Raw genomic sequence first — 13,794 nt, forward strand, 5'->3', positions numbered from 1 at the left:
ACTTGAAAATTTGGAATTTACATTAGGAAAAATGTAAATTTAATGAGGAAATAAAATGTAAATTTATTATGTGGGAAAAATGTTAAGTTTACATGAAAAAATGTAAATTTACTATGTAGGAAAAATGCAAATTTTACATAGAAAAGAGTAAATTTAATACAAGAAAAATATTTTAAGTTTACATGAAAAAATTTAAATTTATTATGTGGAAAAATATTAAATTTACACGAGAAAAAAATAATAAATTTACATGAAAAGAAAATGTAAATTTATTATGTGGGAAAAATGTTAAGTTAACATGAAAAAATGTAAATTTACTATGTAGGAAAAATGCAAATTTTACATAGAAAAGTGTAAATTTAATACAAGAAAAATATTTTAAGTTTACATGAAAAAATTTTAATTTATTATGTGGAAAAATATTAAATTTACACGAGAAAAAAAATAATAAATTTACGTGAAAAGAAAATGTAAATTTATTATGTGGGAAAAATGTTAAGTTTACATGAAAAAATTTTAAATTATTATTTGGAAAAATGTAAATTTTACACGAGAGAAAAATGATAAATTTACATGAAAAGAAAATGTAAATTTACTATGAGGAAAAATGTAAATTTTATTCGAGAAAAAAACGAAAATTTAGCATGTGGAAAAAAATATTAAATTTGAATTAAAAAAATGTAAATTTAGTATTAGAAAACTTGTAAATTTTACATTTTGGAAAATGCATTTTATAAAATTGTATAAAATTATTAATGGCTCAGAAACTATTATAAAATTTTAATAAAATTTATTTATGATTTTCTATAAATTTACAAATAATTATATAGCATTTTTTCTTCCCAGTATGTTATTTTTACAGATCCATTTCTGAAAATTTATATAACTATGTAAATTTAACATACTCATACTTGTAAATTTGACAGTTATTTTTTGTGATTTTAACATAAAATTTTTTCTTTATAAAAGAAGAAATACCTCGCGATGATTCAGGACAACAGTCTGAATGCATCCAACAAAACTGGCTGCAGTTTTCATTTTAGGTGTGAACATTTCAGGAGACGGTGCTCCACCCAGGTAGAGATTTAATGGCAGCGAGAGTTGAGTAAAAGCCCCAGGGGCCAAGATCTCTTGCGCTGGTTCATTCTCAACCTCTAGAGATGCTAGTCTTCCTGTTCTTGAGACACGAATCTCCAACCACTCACCGAGTTGTACCGGTGATTCACTTCTGCAAATACCAATTCTTTTTTTACACCCTTATTTTTGTTTCTTTTTAATATTTTTATTACTATTAAGTATATTAACATCAACATTACTATTAAGTATCCTCTAATTTTCGCTTTTATATTCACTTGTTCTTCCATTCACTCATTCATTTTATTGCTTTTTAATTTTATTTTGTTGGGATTATTATACGAGTTGGAACAAATGGATATAAAGTGGAGAAATTGGCACATGGCCATGGAATTTAATGCGCGATGCCAATCGTTGTATTGTCCAACGGAATCTCATATACACAAATGACGGATACAACTGTATTGATTTTAAATTGATCATCATATGTGTAATTGCTCTTTGTCCGAGCGGTGAGATTCAATAAAATTATTCCAGGCTATTCAAGTGCTTCTATTGATTTATTTTGTCACCTACTACTTTTTTTTTTTTTTTTAATATATTCATCTAATTGTAGTTTTGTTTTGTTAAGTTGTTCAATTTCGATTAACCCTCATTGTTCAAGTATCCCTTTATTTACTTATTTTTCAATTCACTCGTTGAATTTTTCCAAAAATATAAAGAGGATTTTTTTTTATAATAAAATTGAATATTATTAATTGAATATATGAATTTTTATTCGAAATCTAATAGTAGTAATAATAAACATGATTAAAAATTTTTTATTTAAATTATTGCTTACTATTTTGGACGATTTAACGAATAAACAAATAAATAAATAAATAATAATGTTTTTTAAAAATTTTTTCAAAAATTTGCGCTTGTAATTATTTTAAATTTTTAGATGTGAAATTTTTCAATAAAATTTTTTCATAATTATTTAATAATAATTAGCAACCTTGCAGTCACTATGTGACTGCCGTGATTTGTGAACTATAAATAAATAAAATTTTGTTTTATTAAATAATGACTTTTGTTAAATTACACTTTACTTTCTTAAATATTGACATTCTTGATTATATAAGCTCATCTTGATGATACACTTATCAAGAGCTTTCATTTGAGTACCCACATGCATTTTGATATATTTTTCATGTATACATATATATAAATATATAAAATATATGAAAAAATGATGTGGGTACTCAAATGAAAGGTCTCGACGAGTGTAACATCGGGATGAGCTTATATCTTTAAAAATGACAATATTTCACAAGATATAAAGGTAATTTCTTGATTATGTTAAATTACACTGTACTTTCTTAACAATTGAAGTTTTTAAAGATATAAGCTTATACTGATGTTACTCTCATCAAGAGCTTTCATTTGAGTACCCACATGCATTTTTGATATATTTTTCATATATACATATATATAATATATATGAATATATGAAAAAATGATGTGGGTACTCAAATGAAAGGTCTCGACGAGTGTAACATCGGGATGAGCTTATATCTTTAAAAATGTCAATATTTCACAAGATATAAAGGTAATTTATTGATTATGTTAAATTACACTGTACTTTCTTAACAATTGAAGTTTTTAAAGATATAAGCTTATCCTGATGTTACACTCATCAAGAGCTTTCATTTGAGTACCTACATGCATTTTGATATATTTTTCATACATACATATATATAATATATATAAATATATGAAAAAATGATGTGGGTACTCAAATGAAAGGTCTTGATGAGTGTAACATCGGAATGAGCTTATAACTTCAAAAATGTCAATAGTTCACGAGATACAGGGTCATTTCTTAATTATGTATCTAGAGATAGAGCATTTTTGAATACAGCCTAAATACTTATCATCACAAATTGACTATTGATGAGAATGATATAAAACTACGAAAAGGCACAACTTTAGGTCAAAACTTTTCCAACGATACCAAATTTAATTATGAAACCTCATTTTAGGATATAAATACACTGGCCACAAAATTTTGGTTATTCTCTAAATAATTTTGATAATACGTTTTTTTAAAAATTAAAAAAAAAAATTTGCACTTGTAATTTTTTTTCAATTTTTAGATGTGAAGTTTTTCAATAAAACTTTTTCATAATCATTTAATAATAATAATAAATTTTTGGTATTAAGTATTTAATTTTTAATTTTCATTTTTTAATAATTGTATTAAAAATTTATAATCAATTAATACTAAAAGAAAAAAGAAAAAAAAATAATAATAAAAATACAACCAAAGTATGCATATTTAATAAGAGCAAGAATGTAGATCAAAATACTTGTCATGAATAAATTCGGAATGAATAGACGTAGACCGGGTGTACATAATAGCAGAGAGACATTTCTCGTATTCGTACATACGAAGTACGAATGCAACAGATATATACGGTGAATCTGATGCAGGTTTCGGATAAACCAGATGTGGTATTTCCAATAGCAATAGCACGAGTTCCCTACTCGGGGTATCAATTATTATGCTCAATATACCAGTAGATTATGTTTGATTGGACGGCTAGACGTCGATTCTACTACTAGTAAACTTTCTTCTCTTCCATACCTCGTTCCTCCGCAGGGAGGACTTTGCAGCCGACTGACTACTATCAACTAAAGACTTATGAGATTACCATCGATTGGCTCGATCAATTGTCCGCAGTGTTATCAATTCATTTTTAAATTTTGAGCATGAATTATTCACGGTTTGTTTGATCGATTCACTCTGTATCATCAGTCCCGACAGACAGACGACAAACTATTGCGGCGTTTTACTACTCTATTGGCTGAATACTCGAGAAGCGCCAGCGAAAATACCAGATGAGTGTTTGTTTTTTTTTTTCTTTATATTAAATTTTTTTTATCTCTTATTGAGTACCTCAACGTCGCTGGACCAGTTCCCAGGTCAAAGGTGAATTGCACGTGACCAGATGAAAGGTAGAGAGCGATGAAATCCCCCGTGGCATCGCTGTGATGCCCATTGTACAGAATTACACCGTCCTGTGTCATGGGTTTCAGTGTTACTGACAATTCTAGCCATGACAGCGAACTATCTCCTAGACCCGGGTAACGCAGGTATGATGATCCATTGAATGAAGGTACCTGGTAATTATTTTTTTATATATTCACATGGATTTTTAAATCATAGATTATGAAATAATTTAATTAAAAATTAAAGGGTGATCTCACATGAAAAAAAATATGACGAAATATATAAAAAATATATTTTAAATATGTTAAAAATCTATAAAAAGTATATAAATATATAAAAAATATGTATAGTAAATATATTTTTAATAACGAACTTTTGGCCGATTTTCATATAAATTTTATATATTTTAGATATATTCAAGATATATCTTAAAATAAATAAAAAAAAACCATAGCTAAAAATATGAAAAAATTTATTTTGAATATACACGGAAAAAACAAGATGACACTGGATATCATCCCAGATTATACTCAGTGATATCTGTGGCAAAAAAAAATTTCAGATAGAAGCTAGAAAAATCCAGATTATACTGTGTGATATCTGGATTATACTCAGTGTAATCCAGATTATACTGCGTGATATCTGGATTATACTAGCTACTATCTGAAATTTTTTTTTACTCAGTATAATCTGGGATGATATCCAGTGTCATCTTGTTCTTCCCGTGTATCTAAAATATATTTGAAATTTATAAAATATATATGAAAATCGGTCAAAAAGTAGATATTAAAAATATATTTACTAATATACATATTTTTTATATATTTATATACTTCGACATATATTTTCTTTATATTTTTATTTCATGGGGGCGACAGATCGGTAAGATTTTTATTAACACTTAAAGCGGTTTGTAAATAAAATACAATAACAGTTTTTTTTTTACATAAAATATAAATAAGTTTCATATTTTATGTAAAAAAAATTGTTATTTTATTTTATTTATTCACTGAAAAAAGAATTTATATTGAAAAAAATGAGCAATGCAATAAGAAATTAATTTGTTTAAAATTTTAAACAATTTTATTTTTTAGCTAAAAAAATTAAAAATTTTTCTCTCAAAAACTTTCTTGTTAAAAAAAGTCCTCTAGATTTGGGAAAAAAAAAAATTTTACACACTGATAGAAGGATTTGTTTATAGTTAAAAATATTTGTTAATATTTAAAAATCATTATAATATTTACAAATCATTTATTAGAGACCACTTTTTAGTCCTTAATAAATATTTCTTACTATTTAAAAAGATTTATTAATATTTAATAACTGAATATCAGATTTATTAAATACAAACAAATCATTTTAAATACTAAGAAATATTTGTTTAATACTAAAAAGTGGTCTTTAATAAATGATTTGTTAACTATTAACAAATATATTTTGGTACAAATAAATTCTTTTTTCAGTGCATGAAAATTCATAAGTTGTTTATTTAAAATTATTTTTTTTTTCACATCAAAAAAACGTTTTTTCAACAAGAAAGTTACTGCGAGAAAAATTTTCATTTCTTCAGCTAAAAAATAAAATTATTAAAAAATTTTCAACAAATTAATTTCTTTTTACAACATCGCTCATTTTTTTCTCAAAATAAATTTTTTCTCTCAGTTCATTAAAACTTAAATTTTTTATTTTATTATTTATTCATTAATTTTATTTATCAATCATATGACCATTCGGTTAATGAAAAATACCTAATAAATAATGTAGTTAGTAATTATCAAGTCGATAAAATAATGACGCTCAATTCGACGTTCGAATGATTGATTAATTTCATGTAATTGCATATTAAATATCAATATTATCCGAAAAAGCTAAAATTATTAATTATTAAATGTTCAATTATCATTGTGCAGCTGATATTACTCTTTGAAATGATATATATGACTAATAATTATTGAATTATACCGTTTAAACAATAAATATCACAATTTAATTAATTATTTAATTATTACGATCACGATTTTATTGTTTGAAATATATTTATTTATCTATTGACTATTGTGTTCCATTCGAGCCACTAGAGAATTTTTTCTGATAAGTTTATTTAATTAGTAACTAATTAAAAATCGATCAATTAAAGTCGAGTAGAAATTTTTATAATTTATACTAAACTAATTCTGAAGTTTGATGAAGTGGAATTTCAGTGACATTCATTCTATTACTTACTTTAAATTATTCAAAGAATTTATTGCTAAGTGATAGTATTGACAGTCTTGAAAGCTCGTATTTAAATTCAAAAATTATTGTAATTATTTGTAACTTTTGTATGAAATATTTCGTCTGCATACAGACAAGTCAATACTTTAACTCCACATAAATAAATAAATAAATAAATAAATAAATAAATAATTTTATAAATTTACATCTACAAACAAGTATCAATATTTAATGGACTTATATTAATTGAAATTTGTAATTGATGGTTATAGCTGGAAAATAACGAACAAAGGTAAATTGAACACGGTTACTACATCCAGCGGATCGTTACTTTCCGACTGCACGGAACTATGACCCGAAAATCCATAACCATTTCAAGTCTTCGCACCTTTCTGTGATAACACGCTAGTTTTTTCATCCGTAATTTTATTAAAAAATTCAAACGAAATTTAATTTTCATTATATTTCTTTAAAAAAAAAAAATATTCTTCACGATAAAGTTTTAAAGAACAGTCAAAAAACTATAATTTATTTTGACACTTACTTTAGCGTAAATTAAAAAAAAAAATTTTTACAATAAATTCCGCCATTGTCTTCATTTTAATTATTAATTAATGATTAATTTTCACTATATTTCTTCTTAAAAAAAAAAAAAATATATTCTTCACGATAAAGTTTTAAAGAACAGTCAAAAAACTATAATTTATTTTGACACTTACTTTAGCGTGAATTAAAAAAAAAAATTTTTTTTTTTACTATAAATTCTTCCACTGTCTTCATTTTAATTATTAATTAATAATAATTATCATATAAAGACATAATATAAAATTTTTATATTTTTCAAAGTAACTTTTTTTTATTTTCCATGAAAAAAAGTTTTTTACAAACTAACGCGCGGATAAAAAACAAAATTTTTAATTAAAGCTAAAAGTAGTCTTTTTTATATTTCAATTAACTTGGAGAGAAATTTGAAATTAAATAAAATAATTAATTAATACGACACGTTTATACAGCGTAGAAACTTTACGACAGCTTCATATATATTTCACATTAAATATATAAAGTAAACGTAAGTTTATATACATACTTTTGTATATATTGCTCGGCAAATATTTGGCTGCATTACACAACGTACGTAATGCTCTGATTGACAATTAACGTAATTAAAAATCAGTAATTATTCATTCTTTTTCAAGTGACAAGTTCGAATAGTGAAAAATGATCTTAGAATATGTAAAAAAAAAAAAAAAATTATCTCATAATTGGGTTTGAATATTAAGCGCTCCGTCTGGACGTTTTTAATCGGCTTTTAACTGAAACTAATTACGCTAACTAATCGATTTCTCGGGTAATAATAGTAATTGTCGATTCACTGTTGAAGAGTTTGATATTTATGTGCAACGACATAATGATAAAATGATGAGTACATATGTGTCTAAGCGTAATGGTTATAATTACCTGTAAATCGACACGGGTTTCGCAGAGATCACCAGTGTAACCAAGAGGACAGAGACAAACTGCGGTGTCTCCACCAGTGGTGAGACATTTACCCCCGTGGGAACACGGCACCTTACTACACCTGTCAGCTGTGCATTCCTCTGTAACAATGACAAATCACGTATGCATATCTCTATTGACAGTTATCACTTAATCATTATTACATTACATTATTACCTAATATTATCATTATTATGGTTTATGAGTTATATTTTATTTTTATAACAAGAAATTTTTATTAATATTTTAAATATAGTACACGGAAAAAAGTAAACTGTAATAAATAATAGTCGATTTATAGTAAGTAATGATCAACTGCTAAAAATTACCATTTCAAACAGTACAATCGCGATTTTAATAATCACTATGTAATATTTATCATTTAAATACTACAATTTATTTTTTACATGGAAGAAAATATTATTTCAAACAGTAATATTCGCTATGTGAATGTCTAAAATGTTAAAGTATAATAATGAAGAATTTTGACTTTGATATTTATCATTTCATACCTAAAAAATGATCTTATGGTATGTAAAAAGTATAAAATAAAGTTACCAAATTTTCTATACAAGAAACGCCAATATTTACAAAGTAAAATAGTAAATTTTAAACGCAACGCTAAAAATCAAACTATAATTATTGACTTGCTTGGACTGGTAAAATATATATTTTAAGAGTAGAATTTTTACGGTTTCAAATTTTAAATTCTCCTAGAGTGAGACCCCCTTCTCCTCATAGTATGGACTATTTATTGAAACGGCGATTTTTACTGTTTGAAACTGTAATTTTTTAAGATGAGAGAGTCGTTAGTTACTATAGTGACAGCTACTAATTACTTATTTTCGATATTAAATTATAAATTGTGGCTTTTACACTTTCTACATTAAGTTCTGTAATATTTATATTTTTGCCACCCCGATGTCCGCTTTACTGTTTGAAACTGTAAAAATTAACCGAAATCCGAGTGAATTTTACAGTTTACTTTTTTCCGTGTATCGATGCAACGAAAGTTTCACCAAAATCACGGTTTTAAATTTCCGTAGCTAAATAGTCGATCTTTTTTGCACTCCTCATAAGCGAAGCGTTGAGGAAGTGCTCTACTCTCGACAGTTCAAAAAAAGCAGTTTTCTTGAAACTGAAATTGATTTTTGCACGACTCATGATGCGAAGCATCAGAGAGTGCTTTACGATCGAAAAATTTTTTTCGCCTCATTTTAGCAACTATTTTTAGTATTATAGCCTTGTTAGTTCACGGAATCAAGATATTTTGCATACTATTGTTGAGATAATTTAATGGAGATTAATTCCATACTTTCTAAAAATTAATTTACTACAATAGAAACGGAAAAAAACATCAAAATAGGTCAAAAAATTTTCTTGTCCGTCATGTATGAAACCCCGGAAACACTGTAACTTGTGAAAAAATCAATTATTTGAGTTAAATTTTTTTTTTTTTAAATTCTAATCGACGATTGTAGGTCACTGAATGCGAATGGTTAATTAATCCAGTGTCGTTTAAGGTAGTACCCTCGCCAGAGTCGTTTTCTTAGGATTTTTTTTTAACTTCGGCAGATTAATATTCATATAATTCTGCGTCGATTGGCGCAATTTGAAAATTTTTGACCATTTAGTTTCAGAGATATTTAATTTCAAAGTTTGAGTTTTGAACGCTCTTTTACATTGCGGTATACGGGATATCGAAAAGTTTACCTACAAACATTTTTATATCTCAGAAACTTTTCTTAGGATTCTTTTAAAAAACTAGAGTAACGTTAACTAACAACTAAACAATTTTTTAAAAATAATTTCATTGATAATTACCACACAGTTTCAGAGATATTTATTAATAAGTAATGAAAAATTTACCAGACTTTAGCCGAGGAGGGGATACGTTAATAAAACTGTGGCAACAACGCAAGTTTTGTGAGCCGCGAAAAAAATATGAGACGCGCATGTGTTGAAAAATTTGAAAAGTTTAATTTACTTTAAGTGTAACATTATAGTTATTAATTTTATTTATTTCAAAAAAAGTAACAATGATTTTATTTTATGAAAATAAGTATTTTTCTATATTTATAAAAATTCAAAAGTTAATAAGTTGAATATAATAATATATATTAATCTTTCATAAGTTATAAAAATAATAGTCAGATGAAATAATAAAAAAATACTAAAATTTTAAATCCGTAAATACATCAACATAAAAATTCAATTACTGATTTTTCTGAAAAACAAAACAATATTGTCAATTATTTTTTTCTATTTGTTATTTGCATATTTGCTAGTGATTTCTGTCGTTTTTCAAGGACTTTTTTTTATGAATCGTCCTTTATAAGTCAATTTTTCAGACATTGTAATTATATTTCCGAATAAATGTATGTAAATAAATAAATAAACGCATGTGTCAAAACAGAGGTTAATCTACAGTTAGTCCAAAACACTACAGTATAACCACTATAAAATATCTTAACGCTCACGCAGTGTTGCCAGACTTTTCAAACGATCAGTTTCTCGTTTGTGATTGGCTAAAATAAGTACATAAACAGCAAAAAGTTTTAGGCTTGTCAATAATGACTCTAAAGTATATGTACCATACACTCTAGCACAAACTTTTGACGACGGAAGTCGCGAGGGTACTACCTTAATTACAATTAATAAAAAACGAAAACTATAAGATTGTATATCTATATATATCCATGTAAAATTAACATGGATGGTGATATATCTATTTCTATAGATATTATGTACATTTTATTCCACCAGGGGCGCTTGTGCAGTACCTTCCTACTACAGCTGTTTTTTCGGCAATTAATTTTGAACGACTTAAGTTTTTTTTTTTTTTTTTTATATTTCATAATTAAATGAGCATTATGAGTCGTGCACTTTTAGATTTTCCAAACTTTTTTTTATTTATGTCGCACTTACAGGTTAATCTGAGTGTACTAATATCAAGTCAAATAATTTTCCAAGCATATAAAATAGATTTCAATAACAATTATTTTGTTTAACATAGTAAATAATAACATTAAAAATAATCTTTTCTGGACGTTCGTGTGCCTGTGTTTATGGATTGGTGTATGTGACAGGGAAATTGGTCGAAAAAATGATCGTACCAGAATAATTTTTTTTTTTTATTATCTAAAATAACACACGACGGACTTTCTCAATTAATATGAGCGTTTAATTCACTGTCGTTAAATTATTATTTATAAAAAACTAATATATGACTGTATTTTTTTGTATACTTATCTATACATTTTATTATAGTATTTTTTTCCTCACCTTAGAATTATAGCGCCACTAAACCATAGCAGAGTTTTCTGTTTTTTATTATTTTGCTTTTTATATTTTATTTTGATCAATTTTATTGTGAAAAATGAGATTATGAAGCGTGCACTTTTGGATTTTCCAAACTTTTTTTATCTGCAGATAAACTATAAGACATGCCTTGTAGTAACGATCAATAATTATAAAGTTGTTTTTAATTTATTGAAAAAAATTTGATGAGTTCAATTACATTGTAAATTAAAAAAAAAAATATATTTTACTTGATTTTTTTTCTCATTTTTTTTGTATTAAAAAATTTTGAATATTTAGATAATTTTTATGAGTTTGAAAAAAATAAATCAATTTTTTTTCAAAAAATTTTTATTGAAATTAACAAACCTGATGATTTTTTTTTTTTTCATTAAATTATTTTTTAGTATTGTATTAAGTTAAAACTAACAAATAAAAAATTAACATAAATTAATTAAATTTATTTTTTTAATAAAATAAAAAAATCATCAAAAGTTTGTTACTTTCAGTTAAAATTACAAAAAAAATTTATTTAATTTTTTTCTTAACAAAAAAATGTTCAAAATTTTTCAATACAAAAAAAATATTTTTTTTTAATTTGCAATGTAACTTAAAGCTCATAAAAATTTGAACTTTCCAATAGAACAAAACAAAAAAAAAACTTAGTAATTATTGATCGTTAGCATAAGGCAGATAAAAAAAATTAATCGAGTGTTGGCAGCTACGGAAACTTAAAACCGTGGTTTTGGTGGGGCTTTCGTTGGATCGATATGAACTCAAGCTCTATGACCTCGGCATGGTGGTTGGCTCCTGCCCTCTAAGTTTCTTTTTCAGATATTACATTATATTCTTGTTGTTGCTGTTATTACTGTGTTGTCGTTACTGTGTACACCGAATCAATGGGCTTTGCGAAGGATAATGTGCTTACTTCTGTTCTTTTGAATTTAGCTTTCATAAATAAGTACGAAAACCGAATAATATCAACAACAGAAACAGAAACAGTAATTATAATCATTATTATAGTAGCAGACTTCTTGTAATTCACTTTTATGCGGCGTATATTCACCAGAAACTGGGTTAAGTTTTATTTTTATTTCTACCAAAATTAAATTAAATGATTAAAATAATAATATCGATCGCCCGTCAATCCACAAAAGCTTTAATAGGGAATGACTGTCGATTAAAGCTTTATAAATTTAACAAGATATTTTTGTAATTATGTCGACTATTATTTAATTTAATTAAATCATCGAAAATATTTTTTTTTTCGAATTTATTTTGTATAAAATTTTTCCACATTTTATTTTTTAAAGTTCTAAAAAAAAAATAGTGAATTATTTAATTACTAAAAAAATTTGAAAAATAAAGCTGGAAAAAATAGTTGGAACTGAAACTTTAGACTTGAGACTGAATAAAATGTAATTTCACGGTCCAAGTTGTGAAGCGTAAATTTTACCATAAGTAATTAAAAGATTTAATAATATTTTATTTAATTAAACGGCGTATTTATTAACAACTCCACAAAAATTTGGTAAAACTAAATTTAAAACGGTTTTAAATTATTATTTAAGCTTTCATAATATATACGAACCAACATCAAAGCCATTAGCAGCGTCTCCCTGAGGCGCCAGCGGAAAACGATAACGGTGTTCATTGGCCTCTAGATGCCTTATGCATCCTTTGAATCCTGTTCTGACCGGAAGTCGGTCCAGACCGGTCGTGTTACCGGGGCCACCAACAAACAACGGCTCTTGGAATGTTATCCTCGAGAATAAGCCCTGCAAAGGAATTTTATTTACACTTTTTTTTTTTTTACAAGATTGAATTATTTTTATACAGTACAATACTTTAAAGTTTGTGAAACAAATTGAAGTATTTTTGCGAGGAAACTTGGAGTATAAAAGTGTGGTAATTATTTAATTAAACAATGTAATTTTATAAGTGTATAATCTTTGCGCTGAATATATTTATACACTGATAAAATAAGTAATGTGATTCAAGAGAAAAAATTCTTGAACTTAGAAAATTATTTTTCAGCCGAGGATTTTTTTTTTCTTCACTCAAGAAAATTATTTTCTTTAAAATCAAAAAAGAAAAATATTCTTTTTAAATATATAAAAAAAAACAATAATTATTTTGAAAAAGTGGAGATTACGCTTAAAAAATGTATTGCCTTGAATTCTGACTCTTGATTCACGGAATTTGTACCTTCGATCGATAACATAACTATTATTCTAGCAAAAGATACCATTGAATAGGTATAAAAGCGTATAAATTTTTTTTTTTTTCAGTATCATACGTCGGATCCGAAAAAAAAAATTTTTTATACCCTTTTATAGTATTTGTACCGCAATTTGATCCAAACTATGACTTTCAATCAATAAACTAAAATTCTTCCATTAATTGGAAGAATTTGAAGCGTTTGAATTTTTTCTCAATCTTGAAGTATCAGTTTGTAATTATATTAAATTTTCCAGTTTGGCTTGTTTTAAGTTACCGATATGTTACTCATATAAGTTATTGTATCGCATCTTATTATACTGTTTCTGTTTTATGATTCAATTAAACTTTTAGTTATTACTCATTAATTGTACTTAGACATTGTTCAATTTGCCATTCGGCTAAGCCTTGGCATATAAATCCAATAAAAAAATAAATAAATAAAAATAATTTGAATCATTAGTACACAGAAAAACAATTAAATTGAATCAAGT

General features: G+C 25.7%; 1 protein-coding gene across 5 annotated transcripts in view; it reads right to left on the bottom strand.

Annotated features, from left to right (window-relative positions):
• The window catches only part of LOC123259392 (pikachurin-like), a 108,093-nt gene that overhangs the window by 8,263 nt on the left and 86,036 nt on the right, over positions 1-13,794 (bottom strand). For all 5 annotated transcript variants that reach the window (XM_044719879.1, XM_044719875.1, XM_044719878.1 and 2 more), the window contains 4 exons: positions 12,672-12,858; positions 7,742-7,881; positions 4,016-4,239; positions 979-1,228 (listed from right to left, as the gene is read on the bottom strand). In XM_044719879.1, coding sequence (XP_044575814.1) covers positions 979-1,228; positions 4,016-4,239; positions 7,742-7,881; positions 12,672-12,858 — 801 coding nt within the window. The remainder of the gene's footprint in view (positions 1-978; positions 1,229-4,015; positions 4,240-7,741; positions 7,882-12,671; positions 12,859-13,794) is intronic.

The sequence above is a fragment of the Cotesia glomerata genome, linkage group LG2, assembly GCF_020080835.1.
Source record: "Cotesia glomerata isolate CgM1 linkage group LG2, MPM_Cglom_v2.3, whole genome shotgun sequence".
NCBI classification, from domain to species: Eukaryota; Metazoa; Arthropoda; class Insecta; order Hymenoptera; family Braconidae; genus Cotesia; species Cotesia glomerata.